Source organism: Rhizophagus irregularis, chromosome 6, assembly GCF_026210795.1.
Source record: "Rhizophagus irregularis chromosome 6, complete sequence".
Lineage (NCBI taxonomy): Eukaryota > Fungi > Glomeromycota > Glomeromycetes > Glomerales > Glomeraceae > Rhizophagus > Rhizophagus irregularis.
In genome coordinates, this window is record NC_089434.1 from 4,799,062 (window position 1) to 4,822,367 (window position 23,306).

General features: G+C 25.4%; 2 protein-coding genes across 2 annotated transcripts; both read left to right on the plus strand.

Annotated features, from left to right (window-relative positions):
* Positions 1-10,463: 10,463 nt before the first annotated feature.
* Positions 10,464-11,506, plus strand: OCT59_026711 (uncharacterized protein; the record flags this gene model as incomplete). The annotated part of the gene is made up of 4 exons (XM_066143373.1): positions 10,464-10,595; positions 10,665-10,736; positions 10,994-11,012; positions 11,187-11,506. 4 exons carry the CDS (start codon positions 10,464-10,466, stop codon positions 11,504-11,506), a joined length of 543 nt encoding a protein of 180 aa, XP_065992897.1.
* Positions 11,507-16,836: 5,330 nt separating this feature from the next.
* OCT59_026712 (uncharacterized protein) lies at positions 16,837-17,562 on the plus strand (the record flags this gene model as incomplete). Its single annotated transcript, XM_066143374.1, has 2 exons — positions 16,837-16,944; positions 17,068-17,562. The coding sequence occupies 2 exons, from the start codon at positions 16,837-16,839 to the stop codon at positions 17,560-17,562; spliced, it is 603 nt and encodes a 200-aa protein (XP_065992898.1).
* Positions 17,563-23,306: the final 5,744 nt, after the last annotated feature.

Sequence of the window (23,306 nt, forward strand, 5' to 3'; positions counted from 1 at the left end):
CCTAATTAGCCAGGAGATAAGTAATACATATATACAGTAAGTAAGTAAGGTAATTATAATGAAAGTAATATTTATTTTATATATAATAGGATTAGTATAAATATTATATTATAAAGAGATAATTGTTATAATAAAAATATTTCTTTAATTTATAAAGACTTTTAATATTATATTGTAAAGGAATAGTTAAGAGAAAAATATTTCTTTTATTTATATTTATATTTATTAGTTTATGTAATTTTTAAAATATATAAATACAAGTTGATTTTGAATTTAAGTTCAATACCATTACTTTATAAAATAATAAAATAAAATAATAAATACTTTTTTTTAATTATAAATTTTGATTCTTTTATTTTACCTTTTTTTTTATAATAAAAATGTGCCTCTTTAATTATTAATTTAATTAAACCAGGAATAAAATATATTAGAAAAATTCTCACATTTTATTTATTTGTAAAAAAAAGTAATAATAATTACTTTATGAAATAATAAAAGGTTAAAGGAAAATTATGTTTTTGAATAAAATAATAATAATAAAAGTTTCTTTGTAAAACAAAAAAGAGATATTATAAATAAGAAAAGTGATAATTAAGAAATATTATAATTAAGAGATGTAAATGTTTAAACTAAGTAAAACAAAAGTATATTAAGTTAAATAATTTTGTTATATCAAATGGCAGATGATAGTAATAACATTATTAAAAGTTAAGTAAGATTTGTTATATTAAATATTTAGAAAAGATTCTTAATTAATAAAAGTTATAAAAGTTGTATCAGAATATTTACAAAGTTATAAAATATGAAACAGTGAAAGAATTCATAAAAGGGAAAAATTTTTAATAAAAGTTTTTGATAAAAATATTTTGGTAAATCAGGAATTATTATTATAAAATAAGTTATTGATATAAAAGATTAAAATATATTAAAAATGTAGTTCTGCCCAAGTTTATAGTACCGGCCAGATTTACCAAATGTACTGTATTTTAGTGTGAATATTGTGTAAATCTTGTACTAATTCGGTTACAATTACTTTGATGGAAACAATAAATTTCCATATATGGAGTCTTCACTCGGACAAATTTTAATCTTTACTACGATTTATAACGGTAATCCGGATTTCACCGGGACCTGACATTACTGAACGGGTACTTTCGTTAGGTGGGCGTAAACACTAATTAAAGTTACGTTTAAAAGAAATACCTTGTTTATTATTATATAAAAATATTTAAGACATGAGAGTTACACCTAATAATATATGAGGAGATGATCATTTTCATTCAGATGCGCGAACGATTGGTAACTGTAGAATAGATTTTTGTTCATACTATAATAAGTGTGAGTGGTCTTAAAGTTAAATGATTAATAATTTTTACAAAACTGATTAACACACATAATTCAATAACTTATACGAATAGAGAATGATATATACGATAACTGAATACAACATCTATCTGATATGTACAGTAACAGCAGTACAGTAAATAAAAGAGTTTATGTTTGGGGAGTTTGTCAAACATAATAAAAAAAATTCTCACGATATTGTTGTTAATTACATGAACTATATCCAAACAATTATATTGATTGTTTATTTTTTCATCGTATGATTTGAAAAATCAAATGTTAGAAATGTTAGAAGAAGCATAATTCTATCATACTGTAAGGAGATAAAGAATATTTTTCCTTTATGGGAAAATTATTATAACTACAGATATAATTGTATCACAAGTTTGTTTTTCAATTCACATACGTCCTAATCGGTGTCACGACACCCAAAGTTTCTATAATCAGTAGAACAAATCAATTTTTTTTTTTATTTCAACAAACTTTTATTCACCGAAAAAAAATGCTGGTGCTTTTTTTTTTGTTAGACATCGCATTTTGTAAACAAATAATTAATACTTTTTTGATTTGTTTCAAAAAGACGAATTTGAGTTATCAATTGTATGTGATCTACCTGTGTGACAAAAAAATGTAGGGCGATAGACAATCGTAATTATAAATGAGAAGAAAATTTCGAATTTCGCGATACAACTTCTAAAATTCTTTTTTTAACAAAAACCTTTTATAAAAATAGGAATTTAATAATAATTTACCTAAATTTACTTATTTGTGTTGATCATTCATTTATTAACTTTACTTGGGACTTTATTATTTTTTTTAAAAAAAATAAATTTAAACAATAACAAAGGATGGATGGCAGATAAGATAAATAAACGCCAATATGCATCCATTGGAATTTTCGAATGTAACATATTTTTTTAGAATTATTTATTTGAAAATCAATAATAACTGATAACGATAATAAAATTTAAAGTTCTCCTTCTCACGATATTTTTTTTTTGTGCATGTGAAATAATTTGTAATATTAGAAATATATTTTTTGTAATGTTTCACATATGTTTGATTCATTATTTAATTCTGTATTTGATTAAAAGATTAAAAAAATAAAAATACAATCTTATAATAACGACTACAAAAATAGTCTTTTTGATCCATGTTCTTTGTTCTTTTTACAGAACTTTAATTATATAATATTATTTCGTTCGATATTATTGTTCTCCTTTGCATAATTGCGGAACTCCGTAAACGATAAGGTTTTATTATAATTTATTACAATCAATATATGTAATTTAGAATTTCTTTATTATTGAAATCACGCGTTTATATTGGAAAATTCTATCACGCTCTGGAATTTCAAAATCTTTCTTAAACGAAAATAAAAAAAATAATAGTTTGGATAATAGTTTGGTCCTTTTGGAGATGATTGGTACTATTATTAAAAAAAACATAATTATTAATTAGTAACCAATAACCTTTTAACAAAAATTACTGCAACTCTCTAAATAATAATAATATTCAAAGATTACAAATCAAAAATTCGTTATCTGATTTATCAATTTATTTACAACTTAATAAACTTGTAATTCAGGGGGAACTTCCATATATGGAATTTATAGAACAAAATAAAATAACGAAACTATAACATTATATTATGAACCTTAAATTTTAATATAATCCCTTTTTAAATAATTTAAAATATTTAATCCCTGAATAATTATTTTAATTATTTCCATTTTTTTTTAGTCGAAAATTAAGTTAATCAATGAAATCAATTTTGAAACGGAATGTATTTGTAACGAAGTACTAAAAAAAATTTTTAATAATCAAATTAAAAAAAAAAAAATAGAAACATATCACGAAATCTAATTCAATGCCGTAAATCATTGGTTATTTACGATTAAGATCAACTCCAATATGATCAATATATGATTGAATAATGATAACTGATAACTTTCGATAATTCATGATTTTATTTGCATATATAATTATTAATCAAATGACAATATATTGACTTTTTCGTTAAACTTAAAACTTTTATCATATGCTTATGATGTTTCAAAGCATCATGTCCTTTGTTCAAGATTTTCATTTTAGTAATTCGTTAATTCGTGGAATAACCAAAAAGATCGCTGATCGACATGTTTTTTATACATCAATAAAAATAGATAATATAAATATTTGGTGGGAAATTTCACCCTGCTCAGGATCTGCAAAGGATCCAAATATGGTTTAGTAAGAAAATAATTATCAGCCACGTAATTTTTTGTTTTAAAATTAAAATATTAAAATATTGTATGTAATATATTTATATAATTTATTTATTTTTATAAATTAATAAATTATATTCATTTATATGCCCTTGAATAAATTTTACGATAATTCATTCATTCATTATACAGTACACTTTAAAATATTTTACTTTTTTTACGTTAATTATTTCCGTATCTTCGTATCCATCCGTATCATTCAAACAATAATTATGTATGAAATTAAACACACGCATTATCTTTCTTTGAAAGGAACATAGAGGGCGTTATTATTTTGATTAATTTAGATTACAGGCTAAATGATTTCATATTTGTTTTTCTTAGTTGTTTTCATCTCATGATTTACACAAAGATGTTGAAATGGCGCGATATTTCTTTATTTATTTATAATATTTATAATTCATTTCTGTGATTTCCGCGATTTTCCGCGATTTGAAATGTTACGCGTTGTTCTTCCTTTTAATTAAGTTTTTTTGATTTGTAATATGTATCCTTATTCGTTTCATTTGTTCTTTTTATGGTTTGTATGATGCTGCGCAAGGTTTAAAAATTAAATATAAAAGCAACCATAAAACAGTCCCGGTCAAAATAAGAATATGAAAAGATATTCAAAAAAAAACTTAAGATATTAATTATGATCTTATTTCATTAACAAAATTAACAAAAAAAAAAAAATATTCCCCCAAACCCTCAAAACCGACTTCAAAAATTTCTAACCGTCCTTACCGTCCTCAAACCGCCATCAATACCGCCCATCAAAACCGCCATCAAAACCGTTCTCAAAACCCGTTCCCCCCCGAAAAAAAAAGAAAAAAGAAAAAAAAAAATCATGGTTAGTTAAGATGAATTAATTAAAATGAATTTATCCAAATTACAACTCTCAACTAATTTAATCTTTTTGCAATCTATAGCATACGAAGTAACTTACTTCAATTCTTTTCCGTTTTCGTTTCACTTTTTAAAAAATTTTATCCAAAAATAAGCTTATAAATTGTCTCTTTTTTTATATGTAAAAATAAATTATAAATCAAATAAATATATGATTTTATTATAAAATGTAATGAATGTGACGTTCTTATCCATTGCTGTGCCATTATCTTGATTACGAAATTAAGATCATCCTAAAATTATTATTTAAATTTAGGTACAATATCTGCTGCGCCATCTTATAAAACTAAATATTAAAAATCAAACCGATGATTAAAATTTTAAATATAATTTCATCATGACATACTCAAAAACTAACATTCCCCTTATTCATGTTAACCTAAAAATACAAACCTAATCGTCGAATTTCCTCGAAATTTTGTAGCAACAATATCTGATTCCTAAATCCATTTACCATCAATTGTCAATGCGAAAAATATAAATGTAAAAATTAATTCTTATCAAAATAGTTTCGACCTTTGCAACAACCTTTTAGAAAATAAAAAAAATTCAACTAATAAAAATAAATGTGTAAGAAGGGTTTCTTTTTAATTTTCTTTCTATTTTAGAATTCAAAAGTTGTGACGTAAGAAATTACAAGAACATTTCTTCAAATACTTTCGAAGTTATATCTAAGAATTTGATGATATGGCGTGTTTGTGTGTCTTATGGTCACTAATATATTCAATATTAAATTAAGCGAAACTTAAATTTCAAAATTCTACGTAATATTACTAAGTACAAAAAAAAAAAAGATTTTAAATTACACTATGATTATCTCTACCTATCAATGGTAGTGATTTTTGTTGTTATGAAAAATTATAATTATTGGTTAAATAAAATAAATCGTGGTTAATCGGTTAATCGGTTAATCGAATTCTATCGAATTCTTAAATATAAAATGTATAAATTGTTATCAGAATTATTTGCTACTATCATATCATATTCTTCTTTGTTTTAAAATATCTTTTTTTTTTTGTCCAACGATTCTTGCCATCGCAAAATCTTAGTATAATATATTTCAAGTCGCCTGTCATATTATTAGTTCATTTGTCGTTACGGTACTACATCGTTTATTGTTAAAGTTACAAAAAACTGAATTCAGGAACAATGAATAAACATATAAAAAATTTAATTGATTAGGAACATGATTATTTATCTTATTTTATATAACAGGGTATGCTCCCTTTCTAAATTTTCGTTTCATTTTTTTATTTGTGTAAACCCTAGTTATTAGGCATAAAAATTATTAAGTTTAATTTTGATCAATTTTTAGTAAATATTTACTGTATATCATCAGTCTTTTTAAAAAGAAAGAGGTCTATTGTTCCATTTTAAAACATTGATTTTTCATCTCTAAATATTCTATTTCGACTCAGGATCAATTCAGAAGAATCAATTCAGGTTTTTTGCAGCTACACAGCATCCCTATTTTCCTTTAAAAATTAAGATGGCTTGATTATTCTCAACCAGTTTATTTATTTGATTTATGGTTGAAAATGGTTTGATTAGGGGTCTAGATTTCTCAATTGTTTACTTTATTCTTTAATCTATATTGTAATACAAAGAGATTGCGAAATAAAATTGGGGAGAAAAATTATTTCACAACTAAGAATTCTTGAATTTTTACCTTGTTAAAGGCTTTTCTGCTTCTGAGAAAAACAAAAAGCCGATCATATGATAATGTCAATGCGTGAAATCGTGAATATCAACAAGAAATAAAAAAAGGTTGAGAATTCATTTAGCTTATGGACTTTTCGTGACCGGGTAATTTATTTTCCCGGATATCCATTAAATATCCGGATTTTGACAGGAATCCGGATAAATTTAAATCCACCATTATTAGTAGTGGCGCAACAATTACGATCCTGATCGAAATACTATCTATATGGAGTATGGACAGTAATGGACTCAATTTTTTTATTAAAGTTGTACATAATTACTAATTTATGATTTAAATCTATTGAATTTTTATTAATATTATTTTTACGTTTTTTTATACTTCGTTTTTTTAAGTCATCTTTTGAGTGAAAGTGGAAAATTTATAGAAGGTTAAAAAAAAGTTGCATACGCGTCACGCGTCACGTCTAATGAATTTTGCACGTCTGAAATGTGTGTCAGGTTGACGGCGCAGTGTGGCGCAGTAATTCAAAAAAATCTAAGTTGAAGATTTTCTTTTTAATGTAATGCTTTCAAATTTACACATTAGATGTATTTTCATCTGTTTTACAAAATTCACTTATAAACGGAAGGAGGTTTTGGACGTAGATTTTGACTTTAGTATATAACAACTGATTTTATCGTCTTTGCCGATCATTTCCAAAATTGGATTTGTCAAAAAAACGGTTTTTGTTAAATAACTCGAAAATAGCCTTCTAAACCGCCCGTATATACTCTAAGTAAATTTGCAAAGCGGACGAAAATACATCTAGTGCAGTAATTTAAAGGTTTTATTTTAAATAAAAAAAATTGCAATTTAATTTTTTTTGGAAAAATCGCTGCGCCACACTGCGCCGTCAACCTGACACACATTTCAGATGTGCATGAATTTTACTAATTCACGACTTCGCGCAATTTGTTATTACAAAGTATTATAGTATTACACGTGGGTTAAAGTCAGTTACGTATTAAGTCAGTTACGTGCTTTTCCTTTTACAGTTACGAATCAAAACAATCTAAAATTCTTCACAACAAAACACGATAATTCCAACAAGATACGAAACACGATCCTAATTCAGTAACTTGCAATTTTGTATATAAATAGAGGTCTTGGTCTAAACAGTGGTTAACTTTTAAACTTAAAACTTTATCGAAAAAATTTTTTTTCACAACTACCCGCACAACAATACATTTTTTTCACAACTACTCGCTCAACTATACATTCTTTTCGCACAACTATACAAAGTTGAATAGAAGAATCATTTTTGATGCGCGCTATTTTCAAGGTAATTTATGATAAAAAATTATGACTTCTTTTGTAATTTGATAAAAAACTATTTACTAAAAGATCAATGACTTCTTCTTCTTTTGTTAGAATTGCTCGGGTCTACAAAAAAAAAATATCGGCGCACCTCCTACTCATGAGACAAATCTTTCTATACTTGACTTGGAATTAGCCCGATAGCTTTTCAGCTTTATGGGTTACAAGTACAGATAGATTTGATCGTTAAGAAAAAATCGCCTATCATTGCTCCGGTTAATAAAATGGTGTGGGAAGAGGAGAAAATCAGAGAGAAAGAAACCGGAAGGCACAATTAAAAAAAGATTTAATGTTGGCAGGCGCCTATAAAAATCTTACGGTCACGTGAGATTGCAAAGATAAAATCTCAACTCGCCAAAACCTACTACAGTGCATAATAACAAAATTTCTTTAACTCCTGGAGTAGGCCTGATGAGAAGCTTCATATAAATGTTGAAACTAAAGAACTGCCAACAAGGTCTAGCTTCCATGTTTTAGAAGGACTGTCTTGTTTTGATTCATCAATAAGCGCATTCCGCTCGCCTACATTTTATTTTCTTTTAATATATCTTCTTTTAATTGTATTTTCTGTTTTCTTTCCCTCTGATTTTCTTCATCTTCCTCCTCGATTTTTTTTTCTCAAGATGAAAATGATTTTTTTTTTAATTTTACTGTACTTGTATTTTTATTTTAAACTCTTTTTTCGAAATAAATTTATACCTATTATGATATTATCAGAGTTTAAATTATTATACTTGATATGAATTTTGTCGAACCTGTATAAGATCTTTAGAAGAAGCAAAAAAAAATATGAATGAAGAATAAATCTGCTATAAAACGTTAATTATTTGTATTATCCATAAGAAAAAGTTGGTTCGGGCCCTCAGTTTCCACTAATGACCTTTTTATTTGTAACACAGATATTCTGATCAACGAAAAACCAAAAAATTTAAATCGTTGTATTCCACTTAATCTAGTTTCTTCCGCTATTCGCTCTTTCAACCTTTTACGCTCAAGTCTATTTAAACTAAAGTGTTTGATCAAGAGAACGAACACGGAAAGTTGCAAAATGACAAGCCAGCCACAGATTTATGAGCTGTGATGGCCTACGCAAGAGAAAGTGGAAATTGCAAGCGAGAGCAACTTCCGGTTTTATCTTCCCACATACGTCTTATAAGAACAATAGGCCCTTCTATATTCCTAGGAGTTGGACCGTTATACAGTCAAACCTTTATATAACGATATGTCGGGACATATATGAAATTTTTAGAAAATATCGTTATATCAAAGTTATACCGATATTTATATGTACTCACATATAGTGGGAAAATAAAATTTTATCGGTATATCAAGTTTTTAATAGTATATCGGTATATCGAATATCGGTATATCGAGGTTAGACTGTACTGTCAAATGAAATTCAGGTAACTGTTATTACCCCATTTATAAGACCAGCAGGCATTCTGCAGGCCTTAGAAGCTTCAGATCCACTCGTATGTACCGCATGAATCTTAGCAACGGGTTGGTTTAATAATCGAAGTTTATTCAAATTTATTTTATCCACTTCAGTTCTTCCCATGTTGTTAGAACATTGATGGCATCTGAAGTTTTTCTCTCTGATTCAGGAATATTTTCTGGAATTCGCGTCATTAATAATTCCCAGTCGGATCGTGTAGACCTTCCATCACGTAAGTGATATGAGAGATTTCTGAATTGTTGTTGTTTATCCGAGTTACCTGTTGTCTTTGCAAGCCTCAAGTTTATAAATTTCTTGAAATTGACTAGACACTACGACCTTAGATAAATGATCTGATTTCGAGAGTCCTGAGAATACAATGGGAACATCACATACCGGAGGAAGCTGCCCAAAGTCACCAACAAGAATTATGGATCGGCCAAAGGAATATTGGAGTGATCCGGAAATGCTTGCCGCGGTCGTTAATTATAGCAAGAAAACGACGTCCTACCATACTCATTTCGATTATAAAATATTCTATATATTTTAGTTTTCTTTGGAGTCTCTTCAAAGATTCACCTTCAAGCTCAACGTTTACCCCGAATATTGGAACAGAAAGTGTGCCTTCAATGTTAACACCTGTTGGAGCAACTACCATATTGTTCTCATATAAGTTACTGTATGTTCCTTTGCGATCTCATATAACCTTCCCCGAATAGCATTAATAAGGTAAGATTTGCCGGTTCCAGCAGTACCCATGACAATAATTCTTAAAGGTACTATGGATTCTACTCTTTCACATATTAATCTTTGTTTCTCACTTAGAGTTCTAAGGTCGATACTAGTTGTTCGTATGAACTTCGAACTGACTAGATGTTACTTGCTGAAATGATGGCAAATAGACAGACGCGTAGCTTAGATGACTTTAGTGCCCGTGATATTGATAGAAATCACGACTGGGTTAACGAAAGTTTGCTGCGATATCCTGAAATTGAAGAGGCAGAAAGCTTCATCCAGCAGGCAATTGGTCTTCCTATGGTGTGTCGTCGTCTTCTTCATCAGAATCGTTACCTTCAACTTCTTGAATATCATCCACAGCAGGTCCAATTGAATCATTAGAGTCATCATTGATTTCTACAAGATGTTGGTTATATAAATCAATCCATGAAAGAGTGTGATTCTCTGTGAGGCTAAGAAGGTCTCTATAACGAACCATTTTGAATGGGAGATGGACGTGGCTAAATACGTACAATGTTTTCACCAGAGCATTCTACCCAGTTGCCTTTTACTAATTAATATATTGTAATTATAATCTATAGATATAATTTAATATATAATATAAAAAAAATTAAAAAAACTATTTAAAGGACAGTATAATATTTTTTATTTTATTTTTTGATTAATTTATTAATTAACAAATATGTCTGAATTATTATATAACAAAATTTATAATTTTCTTATTACTTCACCATTAAATCATATTACTTTTTTTTCTGTTATTTATCAGATAATGAAAGATGAACCTTTAATAGAAAAAGAAGAATTATATAAAATAGTAGAAAAAGCTGGTAATGAAGCATTAAAAACTGAAAAATTTCAAAAAATGGAAGCACAAGATAAAATAAGTAATATTTTTGAACAGGTATGTTTAAAATATTATTAAAAATCAATTTATTAAATGATGAATGGCGCATTTTTGATAAATTTTTAGACTTATAAAATTTTAGTCAATTGGGTGAATCTAATAAACATACTAGTGTTGAATTCAACTTCACACAATAAAGTATGAAGACAAACCTGTGTACTCGTTTTATAGCTCTGTTAGTATCAGCATTCAACTCTGAGGACGCATGAGGAGTATTCAGGCTTTAATTTTATAAGTTTTAAAATTTATATGTAAAAAACAAAGTTGTTTCACTATGTATAGGCCATACAGAAATGACAACTTTGTTATAATATTCTGATAACATGAGCTCATGATATTAAAAATATATATTTTATTAATATTTTATTTACTAAAATACAATTTTTTTGCGCCAGTTTCAAATTGCTTTTGAAGGTGTTTGAAGTATTCGTGATATTGAAATAGATAATAAAGTTCTTAATAAAGAAGAAATCAAATAATATATAAATGATTTAAAAAAAAACTTAAGATATTTGTTTTTTTAACAATTAATTTTTAATATAAAATTATATAATTCTTTTTAAACAAATAATTCTTTATATGCTTCAGAAATACAATTAGATTTAGAAAATATAGATATTAATAAATTAACCTGGAAGAATCCAATTGCTAGCCAAGTAATTAGTGATGATTCAGATATAATAAAAAATTTATTAATAGGAGTATATCAATTTTTTATGAAATTAGCAAAACAAATGCAAATAGATAGTTTACCAAATATTATTCAAGAAGAATGCAATCAATTTTTAAATGATTTTAAAGAAGAAAATTTAAATTTATTATGTAATAAATATAAATATAATAATACTTGGATAGAATCAAATGAAAAATTATGTGAAATTACAAAAGAAATTCTTAATACTTTATAAGTAAATTTTAATATTTAAAAAATATTATTTATTATAATTATATAATTAATTTAAATTTTTAAGAGTAATATATATGAAATTGCTAATACAAAATAAAGAAACATATGTAACTAATATTATTGTTTTACTTTTACGTGTTACATTAAAGGATCTTATAGTTGAAAATGTTAATTTACTTAGCATGTAAGTTTAATTAAATTTTTATTATAATATAAATATTAAAATAATATAATTAATATTATTTATTTAGTGCTAAAAAACAAAGTAAAGCTAATGCAACTAGAAGAAAAAATTATAAAAAACAAGAAAAATGATCTGATATTATGTTTATGAAAAAAAAAATAAATTATTTGAATTTATATTTGTAAAATGTTTTCGTTTAATTTGTAATAATAATAAAAAAGAAAAGAATAAAATAAAATTATGGAAAGAGATAAATAATGAATAAATTATATATATATAAAGAATAGACTTGATAAAGATAAATTTCAAAATGCATTTTAATGTTATTATTAGAGATACATTTAAAGTTAATCATTTTTATCATTTATATTCTACTAAAATTCCAGTATAACCAACTAGTGATAAAATGCATTTATTAGAATTTATAAATGTATTATTACATATAAAAAATATTTTAATTATTGTATTACCAATTAAATTAAAATGATTAAGAAAACAATAAAATAATTATACAATATCTACTAACATGGAAGATGATTAATTATTATTTTTTATGTTTAATAGAATTTATTATTACAAATTTTTTTTTTTATTTTATGATTTAATGGTTATTTATTATTACAAATTATTATATATTTTTTTATTATATAACTAAATAAAATTTATATTAAGATAATTTTTTTAATTTTTATTTTATTTTTTATTTTTAATAATAAATAATTCCATTTTATTTAATAAAATAATTAAATATTATATATTTATCAAAGAATTATAATAGGACATCGGATATCTTTTATAGAACTCACAACTGACTTTTTGCCAAAAAAGACCTAATTTGCTCTTTTTTTATTTTCCATTTTTTGCGATTATTTCAGTATTTAGTGATTCGATTCATGCAGATTTTTTTTATTTTGTAGAACTCAATGAGAGCTACAAAACAAAAAAAAGTTCATACAAATTGGACTACTAGATGCTGAGATAATTGCAAAAAACTGATTTTTTTTTTGTAAAATTTAGGTTAATCTGCAAAAAAGTTACCACTGAGTTGTTTATGTAATATCCAGGGTCCTATTATAATAATATAAATTGATGTTTTTTTAATTTTATTTAAATATATTATTAATATTATTTATTATAAATAAAAAAAACTTATAATTTTTATTATATTTTTAATAATTTATTTATATTAAAATGACAATTATTATTATAAATTTATATAAATAAAAATTTATAATATTTACATAAGATTTTTCTACAAATATATACAGTCAACTCCCTCTATAGTTACTTCCGTTATAGTCACATTCTACTATATAGTCACACCAGTTGAATGTTCAAAATAGTGTTTGGAATCATATAACAGTTATTCAAATAACTCGAGTATATTCGAGTATTAGAATAAGCATAGTGGTTATTCGAGTATTCATTTAGCCAAATATAGTATAGTTAAAATTCTAATTGGACATTAAATCCTTAAATTTAACTGAGTTAAAATCATAATTCAGGCTAAAAATTATGTAAATTATTACTATAAAAAGAAATTTAACTTATTCGAACATTATTCGAATACACTTTATAAATTTAAATGAATACTCAAGTATATTCTACTATATAGTTACACCAGTCAGGTGTTCAAAACACTTTATTATTAAAATCTATCCTATATAGTCACAATCTATCTATAGTCACTATTACACCTATCCTCAAAAATCTTATATTAAAAAGAACCGTTTATAATCACAGTTATATAAAGAATATATTAAATAACTTAGCATCTAATAATTGTACAAAGATGTATCATAGCTTGTTAGAATTGTCTCACTGAGACGAATCGAATGGTGGTAGTTTTATCCCTTTACTGTGCAAACAGTCTTGTGACATTATCTTTTATTTATATTTTAACTTTGAAAACATGTAAGTTGAACAATATTATAAAATAAGAAAATAAACTAATAAAAAATAAAAAAAGTAGCTTCACGATTCATACAAATAAAGAAATCTAAATTAAAATAAAATTAAAGAAAAGAAAAACTAAACTATTACAGAATCGCATACCCCAACTTTACCCAAAGGTCAGTGTAAGTCAACTATCCAACATCCAAAAATCCAGTCTGTCACCAGAAAGTTTTATCCTTTTACAATCACTGGCTGATAAGTTATTCAACAAAATGTTAAGCATCGGCATTATTATATTTCTTGATTTACGTTTACTACGCCATTTAACATTTTGCTAAATATCTCAGTACTTAGTAATTGTAAAAAGATGATTAATAGCTCATTAGAATCGCCTCATCAAGATGAATCGAATGGTGGTAAGCTTATCTCTTTGTGATCAATATTTATGGAGGTACTACTTAAAAACTATTTAATATTTTTTAATTTCGGAAATTGATCTAGTGATTGGATTTCGATGTAGTATTTTATACCATTAGATTTGTCGCATCAAGACGAATCAAATGGTAGTAAGCTCATCTCTCTAGGATCAATATTGGCAGAGTTATTACACAAAAACTATTAATATTTTTTTAATTTCAGAAATTAATCTAGTGATTGGATTTCGATGTATTTTATACCATTAGAACCGTCTTATCAAGACGAATCGAATGGCGGTAAGATTATCTCTCTACAATTAATATTGGAAGAGTTACGATACAATGCATGGTGGCATTAAATAAATAATTTGTAAATATATATTAACTATACAGTCAACTCTCTTTATAGTCACACATTTGTGACAGTCTATATTTGGTGATTATAAAGAGATGTGACTATATAAAAAATTTCTTATATTAGTATATCATAATTCTGGCCAAAAATTAACATAATTTTGGCCAAAATTATACTTAAAACTTTATATATGATTTTAAACATATACAAGTACAAATTGTTTCTTCTGCAAGACTGCACCTTTTATATACTATAAGATCTCTACCACCTGAAAATACTCTTTCAATTGGTACATTAATAGCTAAAAATAATATAAATTAAATTATAATTATAAAAAAAATTAATAATATTAAATAGAAATAACTAAAAAATCACAAGCTATTGCTATTAAATGAGGATATTGAATTTTATTTGTCTATAAATAAAATAATAAAATTTATATAAATAATAAAAAAAGTATAATACTAAAAATTAAAGTTAAATTTTATACCTTTCATCATTGTAATATATCAGTTCCATATGGTGCAGTTGAAGTTGCAAGATATTGATTTAATTCATTATTATTTACTAAATATTGCCTTTTATATATATATTGAAGAAGACTATTTTCAGAATATTCATCTAAAATCATCATATTTTTTGTTGAAGTATATTTAGTTTTATATAAAATATTAAGATTTTTTTGAGCAGCTTCAATATATTTGTTTTCCTATTGTAATATTGAAGTTTTAATTTTAGATCAAAAACTAAAAAAAAGTTAATAAATAAATAAAAAAATCAATATAAAATAACTAAATAAAAAAATAACATACTAGTAGTAATAGTATAAAATAAAGCATTTGTATATTTATAATATTTTTTAAGCTTTTCTGTAACTTTTAAAACTGCATTTTTTACTTCCATTTTTATATTTACATCATCTTAAAATTTTTCAATTTCATCCATAAGCCAATTGTATATATGAATAAAATTCTTAAGTACCATATAAAATATATTTTGTAATATGAGAAAATATTTGTATAATATAAATATATATGTAGTTAATTATTAAAATAATATAAATAAATTAATTAATAGTATTTTTTATATTGGATTACTAGTTAGGGGAGGGCCAGAAATGACATCATTTCTTAAGGGAAGGGGGGGAGGGAGTATCATACCAGGATGCCATTACACAATTTCTTATTAGAAAATTTCATAATTCTGGGCAACATTAGGTTAGCTATTAATTTTACTGTGCCATAGTCTTAAATATTTAGATGACACTGTTACCTAAAACTACCCCAGTGGCACTGACAAAAATTTCACGATCACGTGACCAATTTTGTTGATTATTTCCAAAAATGGTAAGCAGATTTAACGAAAAAAATAAAAAATAAGAATAAAATATAATATAAATGCCATACATTTTTTAAACTTACATGGTATGTGTATTTTTGAACGCTCTACAAATTTACCTAGACGAGAAAATACGTTTTAAAATATTTTTTATATGATAATTTGTAAATAATTAATTTTACAAAAATCTGTATTCAAAACCTACTTTTATTGCCTAAGCAAACTTGCAGAGCAAGTAAATTTAGGTATAATATATGAATTTTAAAATTAGAAAATATCTGTAGTAAGTTTTATTCAAAAAAAAATAATAATAATAATTTTTTCATTAAATCTGCTCACCATTTTTGGAAATGATTGACAAAATTGGTCACATGATTGCAAAATTTTTGTCAGTGCCACTGGGGTAGTTGTTACTTAATAATTTACTGCGCCATAACCTTAATTTTCAGTTGTTACAATTTTACTTAATAAAATTTACTGTGCCATTTTAGTGTGACAACTTTTTTAGAATAACGTTGAACAAATGTTACAATTTTAGAACAATGAGCATTTCTAGAGCTCCGAACGAGTCGAGTTGAGTTGAGTTATATGTAAACTCGATTCGACTCGAGTTAAATCGAGTTGAGTTGAGTCGAGTTAAAATTATAAAAATATAAACTTGGAATCGATTCGAGTCGAGTTAGCGCATCAGCGAATCGAGTCGAGTCGAATTAAATCAGCGTGATTTTATTTGGCTATACCAATCATTTTCTTTTTTTGGCGATAGCCGTTCCACAAAATTCCATTTTTGTAATTTTCAAAATTTTTCATCTCGGATTTTGTGTAATATAATTTCCAAAAAAGGAAATTCCATAAATTTGGCCGGAATTATGTTTAATTCGGCTTAACTCAACTCAACTCGATTTTATTAAATTATTAACTCGACTCGAATCGATTCGATTTGATTGTAATTTTCAACTTGACTTGACTCGACTCAACTCAACCAACTCGCGAGTCAACTCGACTCGTTTCAGAGCACTAAGCATTTCACATGTTTCTAAAATAAAAATGTTCGCCTCACTTTGCCACTTTCTTTTTCACAACAAAATTAAATTTTTTGTAAAAATGTAGTCACATCAGTACATTTATACTTAATATTTACAATGAAGCAAACATATTTTCAGAAACCAAAATATTCCAAAAACTACCTTATTTCAAACTTCCAAAATCTTTATGAACAGTATGTGAATGCTTTTGCATTCAGTAAAATGGTAAAAAGTCAGAGTTTGATGTCAAATAAAAAGGAACTACAATTACAAGCATAAAGTAGTTGGCGAAAAATCAAATCAGAAAATAAAAATATTATTCAGAACTATATTTCTGAATTATTAAAGACTCCTGTTCAATCTCCTCCCTTCACTTTTTTTTCACAACAAAATTTGGTAGTTAAACCTTCAGCCTCATCTCCAAATATTATTCCTGAGCCTTCTGCTAATATTCAACCTTCTAATAATGCAACAGCACAAAAGCAATCAGATGTTAATCTTCAAAAAACTAAAGCTGAATTGTGTGAATATGCTAATCTATCAAGAGTAATAACATCATTGGAACTTCATATACAATTTTCTTCAAAGATTAAGTATCTTGAGAAATCTATGTTATTAGAGAAAAAAATGCTCAAGCGGTTAAGAGGTAATGCAGAAGCTCAGAAACGGGCTAGAAATAAAAAAAGGGAAATGTTAGAAAAGAAAAATATTGTGGAAGTGTATGATACACCTAAGCGTCCATCATTTCTAATAAATGAACCTAATCTTTTAGAGAATATGCACAATAGCATTGAGTTTGGAGCTGCAGATTATAAACAGCGTAAAGAAGTAATTAAAGTCTGAACAATTAAACATCTTCGTGAAAAAATAGAGGAAAATTATGGGATTTATATGGCAAATTCTACAACACAAAATTATTTGTAACCCTGACATTTAAATACAAAAGAAGCAAAACGGTATCATCATTCTGCACAAATACATCTGGCAGCTGTTGGAAAAAATGAGATGAGTGATCATGTTGATGAACACTATTGCCTAGCATCAATAAAAGGCGTAAAATCATTTGCATCAGCTTTTTCACAAAATGTGGTCCTAATTTCACAAAATAATAAAGCTAAGGTAATTACATTTATTTATTAATTATTTATAGCTATAAACTGATAATTAAGCTGTTTATATTAGGTTCCATTAGGAATTGCAGAAGTTGGAAAAACTTTTAAGGCTATACAAACGGTAAATGAACTTGTATTTGTGCCTGATCATGATTTCCCAAAAGGTTCTAAACATAAGCTAATACCGTCTGTCTACCTGGTGATTAACCCTGACAATACAAATGATTTTCTACGTTCTGGTAAAATGAGAATCTTTGTCCGACCTGAATATTTTTTGGGTACATCATGTGAAATGCATATGGTTGATCTTATGACAATTACTGAAGAAGAATCCTTTCACGAATTCACACATCATGAAAGTGTAATAAAACCTATTTGGTGTTTATTAACAGATGGTAGGCCTGATGAAAACCCCAATTTTTTGCAAATATTTTAAAATATTTGCTTATTTTTAAAAAGCTTGATCTGGATTATCTTTTAGTGAGAACACATGCACTAGGGCAGTCAGCTTATAATCCAGTGAAGAGAAGTATAGTATTTCTTTCTGGCAAATTGGCAGGCATTGTATTAAATGCTTTTAATTATGGCAACCATCTTGGCAATATTAATGGGTAAACTAATACTGTAATTGATAAGAAGCTTGAAGTCTTGGACATAAAAACTTTAAACATGCTGGAGAGCATCTTTGTGATCTTTGGAGTCGTGATCCTATTAATGGACAACCAGTTATTTCTACTTATATTGAAGAGCATAATGATACTATATTTTCAAATGTTCAAGAAGAGAAATGGGAATGGATTGATCAGCATTCACAAATTTGTAAATATTCTCTTGATTTACGCAAATGTAAAAATAGAAGTTGCTGTAGATCACCACGAGCTCCTGATGCTTTTAAACTGCTATCATTAAATAGGACCCCGGATATCTCCAAAACAGGTCATAAGTCACACTTTCTGGCGTATTGGCCCATTTCAGCTAAAAAGTCATTGTAATATCTCACATCCAGCGGTCCTTGATGAACTTTTTTTTAAATTGTAGAGCTAAATGAGGGCTACAAAATAAAAAAAGTTCATTAAAATTGAATTACTGGATGCTGAGATATTTACAAAAAACGATTTTTTGAGTTTCAGCAAAAAGGGGTGTTTTTGGCCAAAAGTCCATTATGACCTTTATATTAGATATCCGGGGTCCTCATTAAATAATGGCTTTCTTTCTCCTATTGTGCAAGGTCAAGATAAACATTATCTTAGCTTGTTGTATACATTGGAATATTTTTGTAATTGGCTTCCTGGTTATGATGAGTATTATCCAAGCATTCCATCTGAATTATATCATGAACTAGTATGTCAAAAATGTGGTAAGTATTTTCCAACAAAAGCATTTATGAAAAAACATGCCAAAATTATGCATTCAAATAGAAAGGAGAATGGGGGTGTAGGGAATACAAAAAGACAGCCAATCTGCAATTTTGAAAAAAAGTCATGATATAGCAGAGGAATTAACATACAATGCAGATCAATCTAAAAATGATGGAACTGCAAGAGTAAAAAATAGTAGGCAAATCAATAGAAAACAAAGTGGTAACAATAGGCATGTAAATGGTGATGTTAAGAATTTACGTCCTTAGAAATTAAGATCATCTAACGTTTCAGATTAATTTTCATAACATGTAATTCTATAGCATAAAGTATAAATCTTGAATAAATGGTAATTGATTCAATTAAAAAAAGAAAAAAATCATTTATAAGTTATTTTTAAATTTTATTAAAATTTTTATCATTTAATTATTGATCGAACATATTAAAATAATTGATCACGTGATTAGTTGCATAATTTCTATAAATAGAATTGATAACAAAGGGAGGGAAGGGCAAAATCTCCAAAAATAAAATGACGTCATTTCTGGCCCTCCCCTTAATCAAATTATACAGTCAAACCTTGATATAGCAAACCTTTGATATAGTGAATTTTTCAGACAACTATAATAAATTCCCTCTTGCTATAATGAATTAACCAATCAAATCTCTTAAAATCTTTACTATAGCCCTATAGCGAAGTTGAGGTCTGGAACCTAGGGTTCATTATAACAAGAGTTGACTGTAGATATTATTAGATACTAACAATCATTCATATAATATGGCAGTTAATACTATTGTGAATTTAGGGCATTCCGCATGAATTAAATTTTTCTTCTAAAATTCAATTTGATGTAGACCCAATTTAGATTTGATTTGACCTCTAAAAATTATTATCTCATGATCTAGTAATTCAAGTTTAATGATCTTTTTTTAATCAATAGGTCTTGTTGCTCTAATCAAAATAAAAAAAGATCATTAAAATCAGATTGCTAGATCAAAAGTTATTCGCAAAATATGTTTTTATTATTCAGGAACAATTAGGATCATACTGTATTATGAATCAATTTATGTGAAAACACTAGATAGCATTCTATACGAATAATGAAGAAGGAGAATTTTTAACATATTTAAATCTATCTTTCTGGTCATCATCAACTAGAGCAGAAATAGTAGCTATTTTTTTGGCATTATTGATAGTATTAGAAAATTCTAATGTAATTATTTATACAGATAGCTTAGGTGCTATTAATTCAATTAATTCAGCTTTTAATACAACAACTTTAATATAATTCAAAAGACTAATAATTTGATTATTATTAAAATAATTATACTGATCAGAGAGGCATCAATAAACATAAAGCTGATTAAAATAAAAAGATACAGTAGTATTATAAGCAACAATATAGCTGATAAATTAGCAAAGAAAGGCCTAATCTATTTAGGAATAATGTAAATTTCATTGATAATATACTATACTATTTTCCTGTTTTTATAGAAATCCTATTGAAGTTAATATTAGGCAATTTATTTTGAAAATATTAGTTACATATGAAACTACTGAATGTTTATTACTAAAAAATAATCAGGAATTATGTTATGCAAATATTAATCAGATAGATTGGAAAATTACTTGGCTTATTTTCCATTATTGCAAAAGGTTTTACTGCATTATTATGCAAATTAACTATTTGTAGACTTTTATAGCAAAACTATTTCATAAAATTTTTCCTTTAGGATCCATTCTAGCATTAAAAAAGTTAAAGCTTTATAAGAAGATAAAATGTGTTATGAACTGTAATAAGAAAGAAAATTGGAATTACTTATTTGAATGCTAGGCCTATGAATTGACTTGGCAAAAAATTTTGAAGATTACAATAGAAGAATCTATAATTATATGTTTAAAACAAAAGCAAATTAGATGTCAAGATGAAGATTTATTAAAAAAGTATTATAAAATATATTAGAAATTACAGCAAAATCAGAAAAATTCTAAAAGTTCTAATACTTAACATTGAAAGTAAAAGTTGAAACTTTTTTAACAACAAAATTACAAAATTTAAGATATCTCTTATTAAGGTACAGTTGTACAAATACTTATGGCCAATATCTTAATTTGGTTTATTTTAGCATTTAAAAAATTAATATGAAAATCAAAATGTAAACAAGTTATTTTATGGAAAAAGTGAAAAGGCATTACTCAAACAGATAAAATTACTTTAGAATCTAAAATAAAGGACAATTTAAATCAACTTTCAGGATAAAGCAAAAGATATATAAACAAGAAAAGTAGATTGAATACAAAAGTTAATTCCTTTGATAAAGAAATTAATAGATACTTTTGTAAAGAAATACATATGTGAGAATTGGATTCCAATAAAGAAGAAGTTTGATAAAATTGCATTATATATAAGCAAAATTATTGGATTAATAGTTTAAAAAGAAAATAATTTTAATTTTTTATTCTCATTTAATTTTATTCTTAAATATTATTTATAATTTTATTTTACTTTTATTTTTATTTTTAGTTTGGTTTTAGTTTATAATATATTATTTTAGTTTAATGTTTAAATTATAATATTTTATTTGGTTTAATTTTTAGTTTATAGTATTTTATTTTGATTTACTTTTACTGTTTAATTTTATTCTTAATTTATTTGCAATATAATATCTAATGCTTGATTGGACTGACCAGAAATTGGGAGTATAATTTATAGAATAAATAATAGTTATTGGATAGGGAGGTGAAATATTACTGAACTGCAAAGCAGTTCAGATGATATTTTAACCCTCCTACCTAATAACTGTATTATTATGCAGATATCCATTCCATATGAAAAGTATAGTAAATGTGTAATAATAATAATAATAATCTATATGATGTAATGTGTCAAAAATATCAAAGATATTTATACAATAATAGTTTATCTAAAAAATATCAGTATGTTAAACACAATATAATTCTATTTGGCTGCATAATAATTGTGATTATTATATAGTCCAAATATATTCTAATAAAATGGTATATGATTCAACATTTAAAAAAAAAAAAAGTATTTTTTATATTTAACAAATTTTTTTATTTCATTAAGTAAATACCATTCAAAATTCAATAATACCCATTTATGTAAATCTTGATCTTCAATTCCAGTATTTTCACTGTATTATCTAAAGCCTAATCATAATATTATTAATATTAGAATCAGTTAGTTTGCTATTTTTCACTTTTTTTAGTTTTAAAAAAAAAATAGTATATTTAGTAAATAAGTAATTTCAAAATATAAAATTTTTTTAAGAGTCTAAAATTTTTAAAATATATTAACTTTTGAACAAAATAATAATTTAATTAATTATAATCTACTTTTACTAAGTAAATGGAATTATGGAAATATGAATAGAAAAAAGAAAAATTGTATAGTTATTACAAATTTGTCTATGTCATTGTTCTATTTACTCTAATAAATAATTAGATTAAAAAATATATATTTTAAAGTATAAATTATGATATACTGTATTATTAATAGTCTAATATTAATTTATACTTGGACAAAAAATTATAAAGATTAGAAACAATAGTTTTTTAAAACATAAAAAGTACTCAGTTGGATTGAAGTATATTATACAATATATATAATCTTTTTACTTTTATATTTTTATTAATTTATATAATTAGATATATATAAACTCAACTGGTCAATTAATACTGGTAAAAAAATGATCTATTTTATACATATCTTACACATATCAAGTATTCAAAATGTAGAAAATCTTACACAAATAATACATATATCATACACATATCAGGTATTTATATATATATCATACACATATCAAATACCTAATAGATATACGATATATATAAGTGTATATGATATATGTATTATTTGTGTAAGATTTTCTACATTTTGAATACCCGATATATATAAGATATGTACAAGATATATGTAAGATAGATCATTTTTTTATCAGTGTAATTGAATAGAATTTAAACAATACTTTAGAAAAAGAATTTGAAAAGTAATTTAAACTCAAAACTTCAAATATTAGTAATAACATAACTGTATACAGAATTAAAAGTATTCAACAGTATAACTAAAAGAAGATAGATTGTAGTTGCCTT